General features: G+C 36.3%; 1 protein-coding gene across 1 annotated transcript in view; it reads right to left on the reverse strand.

Moving 5' to 3' along the window:
• The window catches only part of LOC133290061 (uncharacterized), a 43,851-nt gene that overhangs the window by 17,519 nt on the left and 510 nt on the right, over positions 1–25,822 (reverse strand). Inside the window, exons 4-18 of the mRNA XM_061488114.1 lie at positions 25,608–25,715; positions 23,835–23,951; positions 22,634–22,784; positions 21,410–21,654; positions 21,016–21,207; positions 19,452–19,528; positions 19,263–19,380; positions 17,893–17,976; positions 17,517–17,612; positions 17,299–17,400; positions 17,031–17,099; positions 16,121–16,216; positions 15,946–16,053; positions 14,891–15,004; positions 14,659–14,745 (exon numbers count right to left, since the gene is read on the reverse strand). Of these exons, the coding sequence (XP_061344098.1) occupies positions 14,659–14,745; positions 14,891–15,004; positions 15,946–16,053; positions 16,121–16,216; positions 17,031–17,099; positions 17,299–17,400; positions 17,517–17,612; positions 17,893–17,976; positions 19,263–19,380; positions 19,452–19,528; positions 21,016–21,207; positions 21,410–21,654; positions 22,634–22,784; positions 23,835–23,951; positions 25,608–25,715 (1,764 nt within the window). The remainder of the gene's footprint in view (positions 1–14,658; positions 14,746–14,890; positions 15,005–15,945; positions 16,054–16,120; positions 16,217–17,030; positions 17,100–17,298; positions 17,401–17,516; positions 17,613–17,892; positions 17,977–19,262; positions 19,381–19,451; positions 19,529–21,015; positions 21,208–21,409; positions 21,655–22,633; positions 22,785–23,834; positions 23,952–25,607; positions 25,716–25,822) is intronic.

A 25,822-nucleotide genomic window follows, 5' to 3' on the forward strand; every position in this document is an offset into this window, starting at 1 on the left:
ATTAATGTAATACCCCATATTTTCTTTTAATAAAATAATAATAATAATAATAATATAATAATAATAAATATTTTTGGATAATAATGATATTTAGTATTTTTGTAATTAATATTATTGGTATTTAATATTTTTAATTAATGAGTTAATAATAGTTAAAATAATAAGGGGTAAGATAATAATAGTAATATTATTTGATTGATGTGATAATATATAATTATATATATATATATATATATTAGATGATAAATTATGATTAATTGATTTATTAATTGATTGATGATTTATGTATTTATGTTTGATTAATAATAATTGATTAATAATGATTGATTGGTAATGTTGATTGGTAATTTGATTAGATATAATGAGTTAGCATTGAGTCAGTAATGTATGAAGTCAATATCTGAGTCAAATACATCAATAAAGAAAAAGGAAATAAATGCACGAAACTCATATCCGAGCCCAAAACTTCAACTATAAATAGAGGCCTAGCCTAAACAAACTAATTCACTCTTCAACATTTCTCCTCTACTACTCTCTCTCCTTACTTCAAAAGTTTATTTGTTTTATTTTCTATATTCTTTTGGTTACCAACCGGTTCTCTGTTCCAAATTATTCTCTTCTAGAAGTTAGCGAAAACGGAGACCAGGTAATCCTAATCCCTAGAGAGTCATAGATTATATTGATATGAATTTTGGTATATGTAATCCTATTCGTAGGTTATTTCTTTTATAAAACTTGGATGTAATCTTAATCCCTAGATGTTCTTAGTATTTCTGTATGAATATTTTTTATATATATAGGTATTTGTTTTTTTTTAAAATTTAAATTACTACATATGATAATTAGAATATGGATACAAGTTGGAATGAAAGAGAATTCCGAATAAGCTTGCAATATATGATATAAACTTTTATTTTAGAAATTATGATTATGTGCAATATATGATATAAAATGTTATTATTTTAGAAATTATAATTATGTGCAATGTATGGTATAAGATTTAATTCAGGTGCAATATATGGATCTTATTGAATAATTATGAAAATTATGGAATTATAATACTCTTTAAGAAAAACTTTCCAAATATGTGTTTTAATGATTGAATTTGAATATTTATAACTATGATAATTGATGTGATGGGATTATTTGAATGACGATGATTGGATTTGAATTTTTCTATGATGAATGTTGCAGATTTGAATTATTATATCCTTGAATAAATTTGAAAGTTATGATGAGGATCGGATTTGGATTTTACTATGACGAACGTTGAAGATTTGAATTATTATATCCTTGAATAAATTTGAAAGTTATGATGAGGATCGGATTTGGATTTTACTGTGATGAACGTTGAAGATTTGAATTATTATATCCTTGAATAAATTGGAAAGTTATGATGATGATCGGATTTGGATTTTACTATGATGAATGTTGAAGATTTGAATAGTTATATAAATTCAAAAATTTATGATAATAGTTGTTTGAATTATGATACTTTGGAAAATTATAGTGCCCTTGAGTAACTCATTTAGAGATGATAATACTTAAAGAATAAATAATTATGATTGAATCTTTCCTGATTGTGTGTGTTTGTAATAATTAAATAGTGGGAGGATAGCTTTGGGATGGTACCTCCCAAGGTGATGAACACAACTTTTGGGCTTTATGCCTCCGATGTGAAACTGATGTGAAAAAGATTATATCCGTTCTTCCCAAAGTGGTATCTGGTAACAGTGGTTTTTTCCCGGGGTACTAGTAGCAACTTTGGGAAGAGGTGTGCACACTAGGAAGATGTGAATTGATTATGGCCAATTTTGATTATACGTGGCTGGTAACAGTGGTTTTTTCCCGGGTCACGGGGTAGACTGGCAGGGTTTCCCGGGTCTACCATGGTTCTCTTCCCACTAAGTACAATGAACTTAAACATGATTAATAATGAAACGTTATTTGATTTGATTATGATGAATGTCATTGAATTGTGAATATTACCATTTATGTAATATTATGATTAATGTTGTGCTAAATATGTTAGTTGACAATTACCCTTATACACTAAATGGACTAAATAATCTTAAACATGATTAATAATGATATTAATACTTGATTTGAGTTATGATTAAATGACTTATTTGAATTATTGCTTGATTTATGATTAAATTTCTTATTTGAATTATTACTTGATTATGATTAAATGACATATTTGAATATTGCTTGAGTTATGAATAAATGACATATTCGAAATATTAATTGAGTTGATTATGTTGATTATTCTTAAATAAATGTCTTGATTGATATTGGGTTATATTATCCTCGTTTTGTATCTTGATTGGGATTACCAGCTTTGCTGACTTTTGTGTTTGTTTGACTGCAATGATCCTGCGGCTGCGGGGGAGCAGATTTTCAGTGAAGCATGTTGCAAAGGATGGGGCTAGCTGTGGGCAGTGAGGATCACGACTCGGATATTTCTAGCTGTCATAAATATTATGTATAAAAAAAAACTGTAGTCTTAGATTTTTATTTGAATGTAATAGAGTTAGCCTTGCACTTGTCCCTATACAAGTGCGGCGGTAACACTTCCCAAATTTGATTATTTTGAACTTCCGCTGTTATTTATAAAATTATTGAATTTATTTATGCTATTATAAATTGTTAGAATTTGGGGTGTTACAATTAACGTGTCGGAGTGTCGTGTCGTATCGTGTCCCGTGTCGGTATCAGTGCTACATAGCTCTCCTACTCTTCGTTGTTATCTAATCTTGGCTAATATTACCTTCTTTGAGTTAGATTCCCACTTTGGATCCTCTTCATTAACACCATGAGTCAGTTTATACTACCTTATCGCTTCCTTCGATCTCGATTGAGTTCACACCACCACCACAATTTCCTCCTGCCTAAGATGAACCAATTTTTGTCCACCCATTACAGGTCCATCACATGATATTGCACCAGCTCCTGTTGTTACTAAATTTCCTGCAAACTCTGCTTCGGCAATTTCTCCGCCTCCAACTTCAACCTTGCCTCCTGACAGTGGCCTACTCATTGCTCTCCACATAGGTCTTCGTACTACTTGAAATCCCCCTCCCCAATTATGTTACTTTGAGTTATCATCGACTTTCACCTTTGCATTTTGTTTTTCTTTCTTCCTTGTCTTCTATGACTATTCTGAAGACTATAGGTGAGGCTTTATCTCATTTAAGATGACAACAAGCTATGATTACCGAGATGTGTGCCCTTCAAAGTAGTGGTACTTAGGACCTTATTCTCCTTCCCTTTGCGGAATCTGTTGTTAGTTACACACGGATATACTATGAAAGTTGGTCCTGTTGGTCAAGTGGGCTATCTCAAGGCCCGGTTGGTGGTTAAAGGATACCCTTAGATCTTTAGCATAGATTATGGAGATATATTCTCCATGATGGCAAAAAAGACCTATGATCGCCTCTTTCTTACTGTTAGAATATTAGATATGATATGATTAGATTTGATTAGATATGATTGGATTCTGTCTTATCCGTAAATAGTCTGACTGTATTCTGACTGTATTAGGATTAGGTTTGGATTAGGTTTGGGCCTTACACTTAAGCCCATTAGGGTCTCTATATATTGTAACTCCCTGACACAGATCAATACACAACGTATTCTTTTACATTTAACTTGGTATCAGAGCTCTTTCGTTCTAGGAACCCTCGCTTCCGCTCAGAAACCTTGTTTTTTGCTTTAAAAACCTAAGCCCACTGCTTAGGAGTCCTCTTTCTTGCCGTGCGTCCTTCCGGCAAGCCTTCTAGGGCTGTAAACAGCCTCTGAGTGATTTTTCCAAACGCGTCAGCACCTCCGACGGCCACCGGAACCACCGCCCGCCGTCAGAATCATTGTTCAGGCAACCGGAGACTTTTTCCGGCGACTTTTCCGACCAAACTTCACGCGATCAGGACCCTCTCTTCCCGGCGACCAGGTCTGTGGTGGTCCGGTCAGCACCGCATATCCCACGCGCCGTCACGCACCACCTGTCTTCACTGCGCGTGGGCTTCACGCGCCACCTTCTGCCGGCGCGTGAGCACTATTCCGGCGGCTTTTTCCGTCTGGTCTTGGACAGAGAAGCTCGTCTTCTCCTCCCCTTTCTGGATCTGTGATTGTTTCTCTGTGGGGCTGACCTTAGACGCGTGGTTCTTCTTGATTGGATATCGTTTGCCTTCGTTTACGGCTTTTATATTTTATCTTTAAATGGCAGCAACATCTCCTGATCTCTTGGAGGTTAACTCTCCTTCTATTGTTGCAAATATAGCTCAGTCAGACAAAGCATCATTTGGTTCAGGTTCGGACTGTGCTGCACTCCAAACCCCTCTCAGGAAGGCTTCTCCTCAGTCTCAGCCTTATACTGGTAATCCCGTTGCTTGTGTTTCTCATTCTACATCACTTGGCACTTGGATATTTGACTCCGGTGCTACCGATCATCTCTGTGGTAATAAGGAACTTTTTACATCTCTTACTTATTCTGATCATTTACCGTCTTTTACCCTTGCGGATGGAACCAAAGCCCCAGTTCGTGGGATTGGACAAGCTCGTCCGACCTCTACCTTGGCCCTGACATCTGTCTATTACATTCCTGGCATCCCTTATAACTTAATTTCTATTAGTAAGTTGATCCACTCCCTCACTTGCACCATTACTTTCTCTAACCATTCTGTTTCTGTGCAAGATCCGGGTACGGGGAAAATGATTGGAGTGGGTCGTGAGTCACGGGGGCTTTATTATCTGGATGTGCCTCGTCCTTCAGTAGCATGCTCTCTCACAGAATCTCCACAACTTATCCACAGTCGCCTTGGTCATCCAAGTCTTTCAAAGTTGCAGAAAATGGTTCCTCTTTTGTCCGGTCTTCAGTCTTTAGATTGTGTGTCATGTCAACAAGGGAAGCATACACGCTCCTCTTTTGCCAGTCGAGTCAATAAACGAGCTGATGCCCCTTTCTCTCTTGTTCATTCAGATATCTGGGGTCCAGGTCGTACCTTGTCTGTCTTAGGTTTTCGGTATTTCGTTACCTTTATTGATGATTTTTCCCGTTGCACTTGGACCTATTTAATGAAAAATCGTTCTGAGTTATTTTCCATTTATAAAAAGTTTTCTACTGAGATCCATACTCAATTTGGTGTTTCTATTCGTATTCTACGTAGTAATAATGCTAAGGAATATGTTTCTATTGATTTTTCTAATTTCTTGGCCACACAAGGTACTTTACATCAAACTACTTGTCCTCACACTCCACAACAAAATGGGGTGGCTGAACGTAAAAACAGACATCTCATTGAAACTGCCCGTACCCTTCTTATTCATATGCAGGTTCCTCTTCACTTCTGGGCAGATGCTGTACTCATCTCTTGTTTTCTCATCAATCGCATGCCTTCATCTGTGCTCCACAATGACATTCCTCATAATCTATTACTTCCAGATGTTCCTCTTTATCCTCTAACTCCACATGTCTTTGGTTGTACTTGTTTTGTTCATGATCTCACTCCTGGTAAGGATAAGTTAACATCCAAAGCCTTTCAATGTATCTTTCTTGGTTATTCTCGTCTTCAAAAGGGTTATCGTTGTTATTCTCCCGACCTTAAGTGTTACTTAGTTTCCGCTGATGTCACTTTTCTTGATCAACAACCCTTTAATTCTATCCCATCTCAGATGTCACAGGTTGATCATGTACTTCCTGTCCCTTTTCTTGACTTGTCTTTGCCAGCTGCAGGTGCTTCTATTCCAGATGAGCAACCTATTGCTTCTATACCTGAGGACCGTCCACTTCTCACCTATCAGCGTCGCAAAACTGTGCCTCCTGTCGACTCGACTCTTGCTGACTCATCGCCCACTGCTATTGCTTCTTCCCCTCCGGATCCTTCATCAGAGACTCTTCCCATTGCTCAAAGAAAAGGTACACGTACTACTCGTAACCCTTATCCTCTTTATACCTTTTTGAGTTATGACCGTCTTTCTTCACCTCATTTCACCTTTGTTTCTAGTCTTTCTTCTATTTCTATTCCTAAGACCACAGGTGAAGCACTTTCCCATCCAGGGTGGCGCCAAGCAATGCTTGATGAGATGACTGCACTTCATTCCAATGGCACTTGGGACCTTGTTTCTGCTCCTCCAGAGAAGTCTATAGTTGGTTGTCGCTGGGTTTTTACTGTGAAAGTTGGACCTGATGGCCATATTGATCGTCTCAAGGCACGTTTAGTTGCCAAGGGTTTTACTCAAATCTTTGGCCTTGATTATAGCGATACATTTTCTCCGGTCGCTAAGATGGCGTCAGTCCGCCTCTTTCTTGCCATTGTTGCTGTTCGTCACTGGCCACTCCTTCAACTTGACATCAAAAATGCCTTTCTTCATGGTGATTTACAAGAAGAAGTTTACATGGAGCAACCACCTGGTTTTGTTGCTCAGGGGGAGTCTGGAAAGGTGTGTCGTCTTCGGAAATCCTTATATGGTCTCAAGCAGTCTCCTCGAGCATGGTTCAGTCGCTTCAGTTCTGCTGTTCAGGCGTTTGGCTTAATCCGCAGTAAAGTTGACCATTCTGTGTTTTATAGGATTACATCTCCTGATAAGTGTATCTATTTGTTAGTCTATGTTGACGACATCATTCTCACCGGAAGTGATCAAGACGGAATTCGTCAGTTAAAACAGCATTTGTTTAGTACATTTCAAACAAAGGACCTTGGGAAGCTGCGTTACTTCTTGGGAATTGAGGTGGCGCAATCAAGACAGGGCATTTCTATCTGTCAAAGGAAATATGCCTTGGATATCCTAGAAGAAACTGGTATGTTGGGGAGTAAACCAGTTGATACACCTATGGATCCTAATGTCAAGTTATTACCCGGACAGGGGGAGCCGTTATCTGATCCTGGACGTTATCGGAGGCTAATTAGGAAGCTCAATTATCTTACTGTGACTAGGCCAGATATTTCTTTCGCTGTCAGTACGGCCAGTCAGTTCCTTGATTTCCCTTGTGATTCACATTGGGATGCTGTTGTGAGGATCCTCCGATACATCAAAGGAGCACCAGGAAAAGGTTTGTTGTATTCGGATCAGGGAAATACAGAAATTTGTGGTTACTCAGATGCCGATTGGGCAGGATCACCCTCGGACAGACGCTCTACTTCTGGTTATTGTGTCTTCTTCGGAGGAAACTTAATCTCATGGAAAAGTAAGAAACAACCTGTTGTTTCCCGATCTAGTGCAGAAGCTGAGTATCGTGCAATGGCAAATACTACCTGTGAGTTGATCTGGTTAAAGCAGTTGATTCAGGAGCTTCATCTTTGTGAACAGAAACAACCCATGACACTCATCTGTGATAATCAAGCTGCGCTACATATATCCTCTAATCCTGTTTTTCATGAGAGGACCAAACATATAGAGATTGATTGTCACTTCATTCGGGAAAAGATTCAGTCAGGAGAAATCAAGACAGCTTTTGTCAACTCGTCTAATCAACTAGCAGATGTTTTCACTAAAGCTCTTAGAGGTCCTCGGGTTGAATACATTTGTAACAAGCTTGGTGCTCATAATATATACGCACCAGCTTGAGGGGGAGTGTTAGAATATTAGATATGATATGATTAGATTTGATTAGATATGATTGGATTCTGTCTTATCCGTAAATAGTCTGACTGTATTCTGACTGTATTAGGATTAGGTTTGGATTAGGTTTGGGCCTTACACTTAAGCCCATTAGGGTCTCTATATATTGTAACTCCCTGACACAGATCAATACACAACGTATTCTTTTACATTTAACTCTGGTCGTTATCCATCACTGGCGTCTTTATCAGTTGGATGCCAAAAATGTTTTCCTTCATGGTGATCTTGTAAAAGAAGTTTATATGGAGCAAATTCCTGAGTTTGTTGCTCAAGGCGAGTCTAGTCTAGTTTGTCATTTTTGCAAGTCTTTACATGGTCTTAAACAATCTCCACAGGCTTGGTTTGAAAGATTTAGCAATGTTGTACAACAGTTTAGCATGACTCAGAGTAAGCACTTAGTGTTTTATCATCCCTCTGTTTCAGGATCCATTTATTTAGTGTGTATATTGATGACATTGTCATTACGGTGATGATTATCATGACATTACTCAAGTAAAACAACATCTCTGCCTTCATTTTCAGATAGAGGACCTTGGAAGACTCTGGTATTTCTTTGAGATAGAGGTGGCCTAATCCAAAGATGATATTTTGATATCCCAGAGGAAATATGCTATGGACATTCTTGACGATAAAATTTTATGAAATGCTAAGCCAGTCGACATTCCTATAAATCCAAATTTTAAGCTTCTGCCAAATCAGGGGCCTTCATTCTCAGATCTAGAAAAGTATTGACTATTAGTTGGGAAGCTAAACTACCTCACAGTCACTCGACCAGACATCTCATTTACATTCAATGTAGTAAGTCAATTCCTGAATTCTCTTTGTGAAGATCATTGGAATGCAGAGATTCATACTTTTAAGTGCATCAAGACAGCTCCAGTAAAAGGTCTCTTTTATGGAGACAAAGGTCATACCCGAGTTATAGAATATTGAGATGCTGATTGGGCAGATTACCTCACTGATAGAAAATCCATTTCTACATATTGTGTATTTGTTGGAGATGACTTAGTTTTCTAGAAAAGCAAGAAACAAAGTAATGCTTAAGACTGGTATAAATCACAGTTATGGAGAATTTATTGTTAGTGTTAGAAAAGTCTAATATAAAAGTATTAAAGTGGTCTTCACCTGACAGCTTGAGCTTTTAGGTGAAATGGTTCTTTAATATGGTATCACAGTCGGAGGCTAAGTGGTTGCAAGTTTCATCCTGACCGACCCTCATTCTTTTAATAATTATTTAAAAGAATGAGCTTGAGCTTGAGACTGGTATAAATCACAGTTATGGAGAATTTATTGTTAGTGTTAGAAAAGTCTAATATAAAAGTATTAAAGTGGTCTTCACCTGACAGCTTGAGCTTTTAGGTGAAATGGTTCTTTAATATGGTATCAGAGTCGGAGACTAAGTGGTTGCAAGTTTCATCCTGACCGACCCTCATTCTTTTAATAATTATTTAACTATGAAATTTCTTAGCACAGGTAGGTGGGCGTGTGCATTATCAATCTTTCAAACTCAGTGGGCTCTTGTGTGAGGGGGTGTATTAGAAAAATCTAATATAAAACCTTAAAAGTAGTCTTCACTTAGCAACTTAAACTTTTAGGTTAAAATGATTCTTTACTTTTACCATGACTCATTAGTAAGATAATGTCATTGACGAGGTTTATATGGAGCAACCTCCTAGATATGTTGCTCATGTGGAGTCTTCTAGACTAGTTTGTCATCTCTGCAAATCTAAGTATAGCCTTAAACAATCCCCTCGAGCTTGCTTTGATAGATTTAGCACAGTTTTTCAACAATTCAATATGACAAAGAATAAGGCTGACCACTCAGTTTTCTATCATCATTCAACTAAAGGGTGCATTTACTTGATTGTTCACATCGACGATATGTCATGAACATTCTTAAGGAAATAGCTCTGTTTAATGCAAAGTCTAATGATACTCCTATGGATCCAAATGCTAAGCTTATGCCAAATCAAGGACTGGAACTTTCAGATCCAGGAAGTTTTAAAAGATTAATTGGAAAACTAAACTACTTCACACTCACTTGTCCAAACATCTCTTTTGTAGTCAGTGTGATAAGTGGTAAGTTGGTTCCTATATTCATCTTAGGAAGGACATTGCGATGAAGTAATTTGTATCCTAAAGTACATTTAAGGTTCTCCAGGAAAAAGACTTATTTATGAACAAGTTCCCCAATAGCTGGTCCACTTTTCAGTATTGTGTATTCATTGGGGATAAGTCAAAAGGTCAAGTGCTGCAACATAATATCCAGTCTTGACATAAGCAACTAGTGAACTCATTTAGCTCAAAAAATTACTTTAAGAACTCAGATTTGGGGAGGTTACGCAAATGACGCTCATTTGTAATAAATCAATTTGCATTTCATATCTTCTCAAATCCAGTGTTTTATGAGAGGACCAAACACATTAAGGTAGATTGTCATATCATTAGAAGGAAGTACTTATCTAGAGACATCACCACTCACTCTGTTAATTCAAATGACCAGTTGGCTTAAGTTTTCACTAAGTCCTTGAAAAGTTATTGGATAAGTTATATACACAACAAGCTTTATGCATATGACCTATATGCTCTAACTTAGGAGGAGTGTTGGAAAATACGTATATAATGTCTAGATTCATTATATAAGCTAAGCATCATCATGTACCAACAGTAATTAGCATATCTATGGTCTCTGTGTTCATTACTTTTTGCCTCTATCATTAACTCTTCGCGTGTAGTTTGACTTATGGATTTCCTCATATGTCTCTCGTTTTCTCTTCTCTTAACATACATCAAGAAGTACTTTTTAGCACTTGTATTCAGCATGCATGTATGTACACAAACAATTCACTATCTCAGTGGACAATCAATATATGGAAAAAAGACTATGGGAAACTGAAGAAAAGAAGAAGTGGAAGAAGTGTTTTATCTGAATAATACTTTCTTGATTCATTGAGAGACCCAATGGGTCCTTTTTATATTGAGTACATCCAACTACCTCAACTACTTTAATAAATATACAACCACAAACTACATCAATAAATATACAACTACCAACTAAATATACAACTACCAACTACATCAATAAATACTATCTAGAATATTCTACATATTCTACACTCCCCCTCAAGTTGGGAGATATATATTGATCATTCCCAACTTGCTGATCAAATTCTCAAAGGTCAGCTTAAGTAATCCTTTGGTGAGGATATCCGCCGTCTGTTCCTTGGTAGGTATATATGTCAAGCATACACTACCGTCTTCTAATTTCTCTTTGATAAAGTGACGATCAACTTCCACATGTTTTGTTTTGTCATGATGAACAGGATTTTGAGCAATGCTGACAGCAGCCTTATTATCACAATATAATCTGATAGGTAGGGAATAAGAGATCTTCAGCTCCTCCAGAAGCCTTCGTAACCAAATTCCTTCACAAATACCATGTGCTAGAGCCTGAAATTCCGCTTTTGCACTGCTTCTTGCAACAACAGTTTGTTTCTTACTTCTCCAGGTCACAAGGTTTCCCTAGACATAAGTACAATATCCTGAAGTAGATCTTCGGTCCATTGCAGAGCCAGCCCAGTTTGCATCTGTATAGATTTCAATCATCCTTTTGTGCCCCTTTTTAAAGAAAATTCCTCGACCAGGGGTATTTTTGAGGTATTTGAGAATTCTATAAACAGCACTAAGGTGTTTTTCCTTAGGAGAATGCATGAATTGGCTAACCATGCTCACAGCAAAAGCAATATCAGGACGAGTGTGAGACAAATAGATTAATTTTCCCACTAGTCTCTGGTACTGCTCCCTATCAACATCTTCCCCGTCCTCAACTCCCATCTTGATATTAGCTTCAATTGGAGTCTCTGTCGGCTTGCACCCAAGCATACCTGTTTCTTGCAACAGGTCTAGAATGTATTTTTTCTGAGTTAAAGAAATTCCTTCCTTACTCCGAGCAATTTCCATGCCAAGGAAATATTTGAGAGATCCAAGATCTTTTAGTTCAAACTGGTCAGCTAAACATTTTTTTAAAGAGGTTATCTCCTCGCTATCATTACGAGTGACAATTATGTCATCAACATAAACGATCAGAATAGCAATTCTTCCTTTGTCGGAGTGTTTAAAAAATAAAGTGTGATCAGTCTGAGCTTGGGTGAACCCTCTTCCCTTAACAGCTTGAGTAAATTTTCCAAACCATTCTCTGGGAGATTGTTTAAGTCCATAGAGAGACTTCTGCAACTTGCACACAGAACCATCCCCTTTTTCAAAACCAGGAGGTGGATCCATGTAAACTTCCTCATGGAGATCACCATTCAAGAAGGCATTCTTAACATCTAACTGTTGCAATGGCCAATCAAGGTTGGCGGCAAGAGATAGCAGAACGCGGATAGTGTTAAGTTTGGCAACAGGAGCAAATGTCTCCTGATAATCTATCCCATGAGTCTGAGTAAATCCCTTAGCAACTAATCTGGCCTTATACCTATTGATGCTATTGTCTGCATTGAATTTTATTGTGAACACCCACTTGCAACCAACAGTTTTCTTTCCTTTAGGTAATGTCACAAACTCCCATGTTCCATTTTTTGAAAGTGCATCCATTTCTTCTAATACTGCATTCCTCCATTTTGGGTCATCAAGTGCTTTTTGGATATTTTTAGGTATCCTGGTACTATCTAACATAGTGTGGAAAGCACGAAAACCTGGAGACAACTTTTCATATGAGATATAATGGGAAATAGGATGAGCAGTGCAAGATCTAGTACCTTTCCGAAGAGCAATAGGCATATCAACATTGGTTGTACTAGTACATTCAAGTGGGTTGCTGGAACAAGGACTCGAGTCAGGATCCTGGCAGTCTAGAGTATCTTCATGTGTTTTGTGCCTGCTGTAAAATTTTCCCCATTTACCAGGAGGATCACAAGGAGGATCATTAGATTCAGGTATAGTTGCTCCCCCTGTTTCCTTCCCAATAACTCCACCTGTTTCCAAAGGCAAAGGTAAGACAGCAACATCATTTGGTTTCCCAAGCTTATCTTCATCCATACCAATACCAATAGACTCCCCCTGAAGAGAAGTCGGGGAAAAAAAGGATTGTCTCATAAAAGGTAACATCCATGGAAACAAAAACCTTACGGAGAGAAGGTGAGTAACACTTATAACCTTTTTGATTAGGGGAATATCCTATGAAGACACATCTGATGGATTTAGGGTCAAGTTTGGACCTTTGATGTGGAGGAATATGTACAAAAACCACACAGCCAAATATTTTGGGAGGAAAAGAAGAAAGAGCACTGAAAGAGGGAAAAGATTTAGTAAGACAGGATAAAGGAGAATGAAAATTTAGTACCCGAGAAGGCATCTGATTAATGAGATAACAGACTATCAAGACGGCTTCCCCCCACAGATATTTAGGGACATGCATCGTGAATAAAAGAGCTCGAGCAACTTCAATTAGATGTCTATTTTTCCTTTCAGCCACCCCATTTTGTTGAGGGGTGTTAGGACAAGAACTTTGATGAATAATTCCATGCTGGTTTAGGTAATCTCCAAGAACTGAATTAAAATATTCAGTACCATTGTTTGTTCGCAGAATTTTGATAGAAGTCTGAAATTGAGTTTGAATCATAGCATGAAAGTTTTTAAAAGTGGATGCTGCCTCAAACTTATCTTTTAAGAGATATACCCAACATACCCTAGAATGATCATCAATGAAAGTAATAAACCAACGAGCACCCGAGACATTTTTTTCACGAGCAGGTCCCCAAATATCACTATGAATCAATGTAAAGGGAGAAGATTCATGATATTTCTTAGGAGAATAAGTGACACGAGAGTGCTTTGCAAGCTGACAAATATCACAAAGAAGGGAACTTGTCTTTTTATTGATAAATAAGTTCGGCAATAACTTCTGGAGATAAACAAAATTTGGGTGTCCCAACCTACGATGCCATAACAAAACATCATTACAGTCATCTGATAAACATAGAGAGTGGTTCGAAAAAAATCCTCTTTTCACAATGAACATTTGTAAAATAGTATAGCCCTTCTTCCTCTCTAGCATTGCCAATCATCATCCCCGAGTCCTGTTCTTGAAAGATACAAGCATTTGCAGAGAACTTAGCAACACAATGCAACTCAGCAGTAAGTTTGCTAATAGAGATGAGATTACAAGTAAGAGAGGGAACATGAAGTACTGAGTTCAAAATAATATGCTCAGAAAGTTTAATGGATCCCTTTCCCGCAATAGTGGAGAAATTCCCATCAGCTGTTCTTATTCGTGACGGGTGATAGTAAGGGGTATAGGAGAAAAATAAGGTTGCATTACCTGTCATGTGACCAGAGGCTCCTGAATCAAGGATCCAACGATTACTATGTTCAACATGGAATGCCATACCTTTTTGAGCAACATGACTAGTTGCCTCAGCAGGTTGAGACATCAATTTCTGAAAAGACGAATTTTCAAAATTTTCAACGTCCATGGTTTTCTAACAACAGGTACCCAGAAAAAAGTTCCTCCAAATACGATTTTGACCCTCAAAACAGGAAGAGGGTTGCTCGCAAAAATCAATGAATGAGAGCAATCTTGGCTACAGTGAAACAGTAATTGCTACAATAATGAACAGTACTGCTACGGGTCTTCTGTGGGCTGGCTCAGAATCTTGTTCTGAACCTAATGGTGGCCTTGGTTTCGTGGTTGGAGGTGTCTAGGTAAGGATTCTGGCTTGGGCAGTGGCTAAAACGAAAAAAAAAGGAATAGGAAAATGACTTAAAAATAAATCAGAACGGGGAAGAGACTGGAATATAACCAGCTCTTGATACCATGAAGAAAAGAAGAAATGGAAGAAGTGTTTTATCTGAATAATACTTTCTTGATTCATTGAGAGACCCAATGGGTCCTTTTTATATTGAGTACATCCAACTACCTCAACTACTTTAATAAATATACAACCACAAACTACATCAATAAATATACAACTACCAACTACATCAATAAATACTATCTAGAATATTCTACATTCTACAGAAACTTAAAGAAAAATATCATACCTTGGACGAGAGGAAGACAGAAGATAGATGACGTGGTGTATCTCCCAAGGTGATCGATATATAAGCAAACATTACAATATAGCTCACCTAATAAGATGTTGAAGATCAAATTAAATGTATATTACAATAAAGTACATTTAAAAGAAACAACAACGAAAATAATCAGTCATGAGCTTACACATAACACAAACCAGATTTTCACATTCAGTTGAAGAAAATAGAAATTTCTTACAAGTATTGTTATCACATCTGCTGTGCTTTCTCTCTTTAATTCTTCCTCAATTGAACTTTCAGTCGAAAATGACAAAGTAAGATTGCTAGATTGCACCATTGGCAACAATTCCTCCTGCAAAATGTAAAATTGGTTCAAAATGTGATGTAGGTAAGAAATGAGAAGAAAAGAGGGATAGCTACAAAGTAGCTAAGCATTAAGCTAGCAAATCCTCTCTATTTAACATGCTAAAGCACAATTACTCAGGAAACATGCATGTTATATAGCCTCTTGTGCTTTGACAGTATAATCAATTTAATTCAAACCTTCAGATAAGCAGGTATAGGAAAGATTCCCTGTTGGCTATTGTACTGCATGGATATTATTGTACTTTCATGTATTCTCACCTACACACTCCTAACCCAATTTGGTAACAGCTTGTCCGTTTCTCTCTTCTCTCTCTCTCTCTCTCTCTCTCTCTCTCTCTACCACTTACATATAATAACCCAAATCCCATGCTAACAGTGCCTTAAAGAATGCAGTTAGAGATATAAGGCTGGGTCATATTACTACAAAAACTTGATGTATTTGGGCCACGAGGTTGGACTTTTTCAATTTATTCACCTAGTAGCTACTAAGATCATTAGACTTTCTCTCAGGCATTTTTCACAGCTGCAAAAAACTCCCACATCATGGTCATCCTTAGGAGGTTTCTTCGGAGAATTACAGTTAATGAGTACGTAATTTGGTACCTTGTTTATAAGGACTAATTAACCAATCAAAGTTGCCATTCAGTTAATTTTGGTTATTTATGTCGAATTGAATCACGGGCTATTTGATCCTTATCTGAAAATAAGTTGCCAAAATTCTCCTTGATAGCAAGTTCCCCTAGTTTCTTGCAGTGAAATATACTACCAAAGATGACAAACTATTTTCTTTCACTAATTCGGAACATAATGATACAAGTTGGGTTTATGGAGAGATATTAACAATAAAAAATAAAACATGATGCAGATTTTGTGCAAATAAGCTGCACAAGAACTAATAACGGTAATGAATATATTTAGTAGTCAAACCTTAGCTAACTGGACGAAAGCTTTTTCCCAAGCAATTGCTTTCCCATTCTCATCTCCAACTCTCGTAATTGCATTATTGACAGGGTACGTGATAATAAATGCAGAAGCCTGGAACAGGGATAATCAGCATAGCAACAAAATAATGCATAATCTAAGCCAAAAATCAATATCTTACCTCAGAATAATTGTTTCCCGAAAACCCTCCCAAGGCAGTAGGTGGCTCAAGGGGAGCCTTAAATGCACTAAAGCATGTTTCCGTAGAAGTGTAATGCTGAAAATGATAAATTCAAGAGTCAACATATACCAGATAGCCAGACAAATAACAAGGACACTTAAAATAAAGTCTTATTTTCAGCCAAACATAAGCATGCAGACGAATTCGGTATACTCGTATAGAAGTAATTATGTATAAAAGCAACTAGGAGGCATTGCACATTCAACGCATCGGATGCAAATATGCAACAGGCTACACCATCTAGGAAGAAAACAAAATGAAAAACGGAAATGTCAGGCTTTCAATTCATACCTATACAATTCTTTCAGCTAGAGATCAGTATATTTATTGGACTTTAGTATATCTGACACATTAACTTATATTGTTTTTCTATCTTATAGGCCCATAACCAAAATATACACCAGAAGAAATAGAGAAGAAGCTGGGGGCCCACAAGCCAACTAATGAATGACGTGGATCAACATGAGAAAGGTGGTAAGGAGAAATTAAGGATAAAAGGAGAATTCTGTTAGGAGGAGGGGAATATATTAGGAGGTAAGGGGATGAGTGGAAAGGCACGTATGTCGTGACTGAAATTGGGCATCTCTGATGTATTGGGAGAGACACTGACCTCTGTAAGTGTCAGCACTACCTTTTCTTCTTTGTAATTTTGTTATACTGTCATATGCATTGTAATCTGGATTTTCCAGAAAGACATAATATCAATACAAATCATATTTGCTTCTTTTTTGTTCTCGCAATCTCTGGTACCTATTACTATATCTGTCTGTTCATAAAGGAAACTGCTTTAAATGAAAACAGTTTGAATAATTAAACTAAGGAAATGCATAATCAGATTACTGGAGTTTACCTGAAAACAATACTCGGCATGTTCAACACCTCCATAGTTGTCAAAATTGTCCGGATCCATTTGAAAATACTATCAGAATAAAAATTAAGAGAAAACAAGGAAATCAAACGAAGGCATCTATGTTATGCCAAAAAAAAAACAGTGAATTGAACTGAATAGGAAAAGTCATCTGGTTGTACTACACACGCATAATGGAAGCCAAATGATTACACGTGCAACACAAAATTCAAAAGTACATCACTAATATTTTGGAAAGTGGGGTTTGGACCTGCAAAATGCTTTGAGTAGCACAGTCCTCGCCTAAAGGCTTCAAGCAAATGTCACTCAGAGATACCAACAAACCAGAATAATTTGCAAGAATTCCATCAACCTGTCATAATAATGAAATGGAAATATATTTTGTAATAAAGAAGGTCCCACTAAGCATACAACAGCTTCAAGCAAATTATAGCAAGTGAAAAGAATAGAAAACAGTAAAAAAAACACCTTTTCCTGTATTTCGAAAAGCAATTCAATATTGTCTTCAGTTATGATACTTGGTGGCTTGCCATGCTCAGATTCAGGGATTGTTGCTATTATAAGCTGAAACATACCCAAACGGTATTGAAAATGTAATTTATTTTAGATAGAACTATAGCTGTAAATAAGAAGGAAAGAAAAAAAGAACATCAAAAAGGAAACTAAAGTTGACTTAATATAACATGTTTGAATAGAATGGGATATTTTCTTGGAACTTGGAAGACATGGAAAAGAATTGGATACTAAAAATTGCATCAGAATCAAAATTATAATAAAATCAAAAAGAATGGTATCAGATAAATAACAAAAATATATCACTGCACATTATAAGCAATACAGAAACCTGTTCAATTCTGTAGAAAGGAGCAAGATGACTATCAAAAAACTCTTTCTCTTCTGCAGCCTTACTCCCTGGACCTACCCATAACTGCAACAAAAACATGATCAACAAGTTTAGAGAGAAATAAATGTTATTAATATCAAAAATAAAAATCAGAAACTGCTAGAGCAATGTTTTAGGACGGTGTTTCTTAGGATGGAGGGGAGAAAAACTATAAGCATGGTGGAGGATTAGACCCATTTTTATTCCTATGTTCCAGATAATCCCTTTTTAGTCCTTTTCCTCTTTATCTCTGCCCCCCCCCCCCCCCCAACCCCTCTTCTTTCTTTTTCTTTTTTCTTTTTTATTTTTATTTTATTTCTTACCTTCCTATTCTTTTCTGTCCTCCTATATATCCTTATTTGTATTTTTTTTTTCTCCTTGTAATTGCGTATTGCTTTTTTGTGGATAATATTATATATATGTGTGTATATATATATATATATACTTACAGTTTATTTTTATCATTTTTTCTCAATCATTTGGTACCTTTCTTTCTTTTGGGTTCATCTACCACTGACCCCAACTAATTTGGGATTAAAGTGGTGTTGTTGATGTTGTTGTTGTTGTTGCTACTGCTAGAGCAATGTTCTCCAACCTCCGGAAACAAATAAGGAAATCTTAACACAATAGTAGTATCACCTTTATTTATTTCTCCACGATTATTACCTTTATTTAGTGACTCCAGCATATGATAAAGATGGAGTACCAGAAATTTTGTGCGTTTTACGGGGGAGGGGATCAAAGAAGAATTAATATTGAAAAGACACAGAAAACAAGTTACAGATTTTGGGGATAAAGTCCTCCAAAAGGCAAAAGAACAAGAAGAAAACAAACACAAAATAACTTCAATATAAAATAATGATTATATATCATAAATTTAGAATATTTGGACTTGTCTGAAATTCAGGAATTCAGGCCCAGAAATGCACCAGAATGTATCCAAAAAGCTCAAGCAGACAGCAAAGTTTTTTCCCTAAGAATCCACCCTTGGGCAGCATTATTTTTGCTTGTAAGCACTTATTTAGCACCATAAGCCTTTACGAAAAAGTTTTTCTTCACATTACCTTATAAGAAGTATGGGGTTCAGGGTTCAGCAGTGTAAAACATTTGAAAATTGCTTGAGCCATTATGAAAAATGTGCTTATAATTTAAGCAATTGTTTCAACAGCCCATTCAAACAGGTCTAAGAGCAGATAATGAAAGGGACCAAAAGGGAAAAGAAACAAATTATTCTGCAGGCAGGAACAAGCTAGAAAATTTTAACATATAGAAGTTACAGAAACAAATCCAAATTGCGCATTGTGGATATGCTACAGATGAAAATATGATACCTTCTCAGGCCGGGTCTCCACTTCAAAACGAAGCAGACCCAAACAAAGCAAAAGAACAATTGCCAATGAGGAACAAAGTACAATAGTGGGCCTTCTAGCAACCCATCTTCCATAAGTCCTGGATGCAAAAACAAATATTAATCAATGGATAATGTAATTATAAACCCTGCAAGCGCTAGAGCTACGGACCTGTAAAAGTTTGACAAGCATCCTTGAACAAAAGAAAATTGCACCATGTTCTGCCCTTGAGGATCCATCAGTTGCACCTTTTATTTTTCATGACAAAGTCAACAAATCGATAATGAGTAATAACTAACACTACTCACTATATGAGTGCTTACAATCCAACAAATTACACATGTGCCGTAAATCATTTAATTCTAACACATCTTAATGTAGAAACAAAAGAGGCTAACTAAAAAACAAGATTTCAGATTTCAGAAATACCATCTGATCTCATGGCTAAAACACAGAAAACAGCACGAAGTTAGGTTATGAATTAAGGAAGTATATTGCCAAAAGCATCACTCTTTCTGCATCAATAACAATTGCAAGTCATTTTACATGCAAAATTGAAACATAGTTTCCTAGAATTTCAAGATCTTCAATGAATATATTCACAATAGAAAATAGCTCCCTAGTCCCTTGTATCAGATGCTAAGACACTTGCACAGAATTTTCAAGGATAGCCAATCCCATGCAGTTAAAATATGATGGGCCACTAGAGCCTCTGCCAAGGTCTTACAAAAGGCGGAAGTTCAGAAAAAGGCCAGCCCAAAAAAACAATGTGGAGATGATTGGTTCAGACCAACAAGGCAGCAGCGAGAAGATTGTGACAAGGATGGTTTCGGGAGAAAATAACAAAATGAAGTCAGTTAGAGAGAGAGAGAGAGAGAAGGAAGGGACAGCTGGCAGTTTTTGAATGGAGAAGTGGGAAAATGTTGTGTAGGTAGGTTATAGTGGTGTGGGGGCAAGAGAGGAAGGTAGGAAAAAAGTAATCAAGTAAATGGTATATGGAAAGGGAACTCTGCAAACATGTAGACGTTTGTAGGGGGAGCTGAGGTTGGAGGTTCTTATATCTGCAGCTGCTCTGGTGGATGTGTTCTCTATGTGGGTCTTTCAATTTCATTGTAATTACTCAGTCTTGTGGATAGTGGAGTCTGGTGATTACTATTTCATGACTAGTGATAGAGTCTGTATTTCCTTGTCATTGTGTGATAAGTTGGAGTCAAAGAACCTTATTGAAGGCTACTAGTGTATTTAGTTCCAGTATATTTGTCAATGCTGAGTCTGTAATTGATTAAGATGCTGCTGAGAATAGAATATAACGTGTTTGCTATTTGATTACTGAGTTGGTACTGATTGATTAGCTGTTATTGGTTTTTCCTGGATTGTGGGTGGAGAATTCTCATAGCATTAGCACAGGTGCCATCAAAATACTATAATCCAAAACAATTCTAGTGATTTCACCAAGCAGCTTAAGTTTTCGGATAGTTGGTTTATGGCATGGTATCAAAGTCTTTATGACTAATCTAGAGTTCAATCCATGCTACTCCCATTCTTCAAAGTTAAACAAGTTACAATTAAGCACAAGGTAGGTGAGCCTGTGCATTACTTATATTTCAAGCCCAAAGAACTCTTGCACGAGAGTGTGTTGGAAATTATAAAAGTATAAAATCATTCATGTGCTTTCGCGTAACAACTTAAGCTTTAGGATACTTTATTTCTACTCAAAATAAGCTTTTGTACATACCTCTTCAGGACGGGTTCCATCCTTTTGAAGGTGAGCAAAACTACTTCCTTCATTGATCGTATCAGTCAACAATGGTTCGGCGCTGGATCCAAATCTCCTCCTTTCTCTTGTCCTTCCCAGCAACGCCCATCCAAATAACACAAAAATAAATACAATGTACAAAATAGCCAATGAAAATTCCACGCATCTGACCTGCAGTTATCATTACATTATACAAAAACCAACTTCACAGCATGTATCAAAAGGTAAATGAAAGTTGTTCAGTAGGCAATCAAATATTCCACTACATCACTGCACCATTACTTTTAAAAAAGAAAAAGGAATTAAATTTATTTAGACATAAAGAAAATGAATAGTAATCATACAAAAAAAAATCAATTTCTATTGTTTCAACCTTCAGAGATCCAATTGTAATGGAGCAGGGATCCTTTTTGGGTGGAGAAGGTTCTGAATGTGAGCAGACAGGAGATGAAGGACAATCACCGCAAGAGCAGCCCAGTGAAGTGTCATTACATGAATACACAGATGCATTCATAAGTTCCATAGGAGATGAGTCAGGAATGGTTGTCTTAAAATGAATAGAATAAGGTGAACCAGGAAAACCAAGAGGCACTTTTTCACCAAGAAATGCAAACCACTCTGGCAATAATAATCAGAAATAAAATGCATTAGCGCATGAATAGTATGTATAATCCAAGCAGATATCGGGAAAAAGAAATATTCTAATGATAATGCAAACATAGAATCAGAAGCAAGCTACTTAATACCAAAATCGGAGCAAGAAAAAGTATGAATTACATAATTATAATTAAAAAAACAGCTCCAGAAGTGCTGGGGTTGATTTGGGCTATATCAAACAACACAATTTTAAGATCATTATCAGCAATAGCATCATCCATGACAGCGTGGAGGAAAGCTATTAGCATTCAGGATGGATAGACTTGTTATTTCCTATATTCCAAGTGGCATTTTTTTAATTCTTTTTCCTTATATTTATTTAATTTTTTCTTTTTTTTCTTTTCCTTCAATCTTTTCTTCCTTTTTATCTAGGTTCATCGACTGTCGACCCGAAACTAGTTTAAGATAAAGGTGATGTTAATGTTGATATTGTAAATATGATCAGATTTGCATTTCTCATTAATTTCTTAGTTAACTTATCTTCTTAGTTTCCTATTATTAGATATTGCAAATAATGCATAAATAGAAGGTCTTGTGTTACTATGGATTTCCTCAAGCAATTCAAAAATCTCTTTTCTATACAGTATAAGAGTTGGTTCCAATCCTGGACCTTCAAAATAAACCCACTTGTAAAGAACCAATTCAACTCAAAAACTTAAGCTGTTGGGTGAGACTACATTAATAGTTTTATATCTCTCAACACGCCCCCTCACACGAGAGCCCATTGGGCTTGAATGGTGGACAATGCAGAGGTCCACCTACCTGTGCGAAGAAAGAAATTCCACTAGAAAGAAAATGGGAGGCGGTGAGAATCGAACCCAGTACACCGAGACTCTGATACCATGTAAAGAACCAATTCAACCCAAAAGCTTAAGCTGTTGGGTGAGGTTACATTAATAGTTTTATATCTCTCAACACCACTCATATTATGATGGATTACCTTTAAAATTGTTAGCTCCAGCACCAACAAAATCTATGGCCCTTGTATTCATTGTCCCAAACTTTACATCCTTACAAGATTCATATAGGCCTTCTCCAAAAGTTTCAGTTACGTAAAAATCAATCCCATCCACAGTCATATTACCATTAACCTGAAAGGAACATAAGATGATCAATATCAAATTATAATTGAAGTCTAGAGTGACTTTGCAAGACTAAATCACATGATAAAAAAGAACTCATTTGTTATTTATAAAGTTGTGGTCTAGGTTTCATTTTTCGAAATAGACTAGATAAAACATTGGGATATGAATAGGTTTCATAACAAGTTGACTCCGGGAACAAGTATGGATTTCTTTCACAAAGTACAAAAACAACCTGTACTACACATACTAACTTTAACATTGCAAAAAGCGTTAAGTTGTTCTGTTTTCTTTTCAACATTTTTATCAAGGACATATTGATTAGTTATTTTCAACATTTTTATCAAGGACATATTGATTAGTTATAGAAGCAATGGAGCATGATTAAAGACACGTACAATGACCAAATGAATGCAGTTTACCAATATCAAGCTAAGCAGTGTTGCAAGTTCACTGAACTCATATCACATTTCTCCCCTGAATTAGCTATTAGAAGAACAACTGAAGTTTTAGGTTATGATTTCATTAATATATGCTCTCTCTCTCTCTCTCTCTCTCTCTCTCTCTCTATATATATATATATATATATATATATATATATATATCTTCTTTATCTTCTTTTTTGGCTGTTTTATTCTTTTGTTAACATCCACCGGTGGAGGGAGGACCTACTGTCATAAGAAAAGTATAAACCTGCAATGAAGATATTTCTATCTGGGGACTAATATATTATCTTCACTACAACTGGCTTCATCATAAACTTGGAATTATACACAACATAATTTACAATGAATGAATGGAAGTTTTGTGCTCAAATAGTTCAGTGTTATAGACCTCCTGGAAACCTCAAAAATAGCATCTCCAAACCAGAAATGCTAACAAATGGGTGTACATGCAGCTAAAAGGAAAACAAATACCAAAGCCGGGTCTTTTTATTATACTTATAAAGAGAGATATAAGCCCGGGGGCATTGAAAACATTCCTGTAACAATTAAAAAGCCACCAAAACAGAAACTTCAAAAGTCAAACAACAGTGTTACTACAAAACAAATGCCTGACCTCAGAAATAGAAGTCACGTTGATGAATAGACTCTGATTAGGAGAGCAAGAAAGCTCACAGAAAAGATTTAGAAAGTTCCTCAAGCATGCTGGACAACCTACTAGAATTGGTACTGCCTGCAAATATGAATATGTTTCGGTTACAGCAGAGTGAAAACAGAAATAAACAAAATACTAATCGGGGTCAGTTGGTCAATATGCAATATTAATGAGATGGTTAAAGAGAGCAGTAAAAGAAAAAAAAAATCCTAAAATAGTCCAACATAAATTGTATTTATTCTCCCTCATCCCCTCTATACTATTCCTGTAATAATAAAAATACTGAAGAAATTCATTCAATAAATACTCTGAGCAAGAGGGAAAATGATAACCCAACCTATAGGCCAGGGTTTCAAGATAGACTATGATTACAATAGACTTAATAAATACAGTTCATCATTTAATCAATCACAAATGTAACATAAAAAGTATAAATCACAAATGTAACATAAAAAGTATAAATTCATTCACCATGGTGAAACAACCAATGAACATATGATTTACACAATAACTTACTGCTTCAATAGAAATTCCAAATATTCTAGGGATTTTGTAAAAAACATTTGACCAGAATTATGAATTAGTTCTCTCCATTGAAACAAGCAGTCTATACTCTATAGTAGTCCTTTCCAGCTCCCACATATATTTCTCCATTTTAGTAAATAAAATATCAGCCCACAAACACCAAGTACTGCTTAAATGCTGCCAAACAAATATTCATATTAAAACAATCCTAGTTTTTTGCGCTGCCTAATTGATGTAGGTCAAACTGAAACATTAGAGGGAGGGAAGAGTAAAGGGAAGAACAGAAGAGAGGGAGAACAGAAACATCTTTATAGTAATCTCAATACCCAAGCATAGACCACAATTCTAAAGTAAATACAAATCTTTTTTCTTCTTTTTTTTATTTTTAAATAAAAGAAGACTGTGTCAAAAATCGGAGAAAGACAGAAAACGAGGATCATGCGTCCTCCTTACATCCCAAAATAAAAAACATCCACTTGAAGAAGCTCTCCAATCCCACTAAAAGTGCAATGAAAAACCCCTTTCAAAAAAATCATGTGAACAAAGTCACAAGGATGCATCAAAAAGAATCCTACCCAAAACAAGATTTGCAGATAAAGAGCAGTGGCTGAAAATCTGGCATTTAGCTATAACAAAACACTACATTTCTATAAAGAGAGCAAAACTTCACCACACCTAAGCCTCCTTTCTTCTTTCAAAGCCTCACAAAGAGGTATATTAAAAAAATTATTTCTGGAGGACATATGTAACGCTTGTCAAACAATTAACCACGAATGCCTAGCAAACTGACAATATAAATAAATAAAAGAAAGATGATCAGCAGTTTCTGAACTCTTATAACACATACCACAAATATCCGGAGACAAAGCATTAAGTGGTTTAAGGCTAAGCACCTGCAACAGATCATTACTACTACTAATCCTATCATGTATCGCTGTCCAAACAAAAATATCAACCTTTGAGAGAGCTTCAATGAACAACACTAAACCTTATATTTAATTAAGAGCAAGCTAATGCAAGTATGCAACCCACAACAACCAATATCATTCGGCACACGCATCTCATGAATTTCGCACTTTTAATCAGGACAAATGAATTACCCAGACACAATCCGAAGCTTAAATAAAAACAAGGAGGTTGGTTATAGCCTTAAAATTTAAATGAAGAGGAAAAATACGAGACCTGAAGACACATAGAAAGATAATTTACCTGTTGAACCTGTACTCTTAATGTGTCAAACTGATCCTCCGTACAACAAACATTTCCGGTAATGGAGGGACACAAACTTTGAATTTTGGCAGATAGTAGGTCATTAGGCTGAAATTGAAAAAGCAAAGCAGCATATACTAGTTTAAATTAAAACTCAAAAAGTAAAATAAGCTTAGCTATAACAAGATACTCACGTTGAATTAAGTGAATAAAAC

The sequence above is a fragment of the Gastrolobium bilobum genome, unplaced genomic scaffold (assembly GCF_033153095.1).
Source record: "Gastrolobium bilobum isolate Gb01-03AN ecotype WA unplaced genomic scaffold, APGP_CSIRO_Gbil_v1 utg7782, whole genome shotgun sequence".
Taxonomy (NCBI): domain Eukaryota; kingdom Viridiplantae; phylum Streptophyta; class Magnoliopsida; order Fabales; family Fabaceae; genus Gastrolobium; species Gastrolobium bilobum.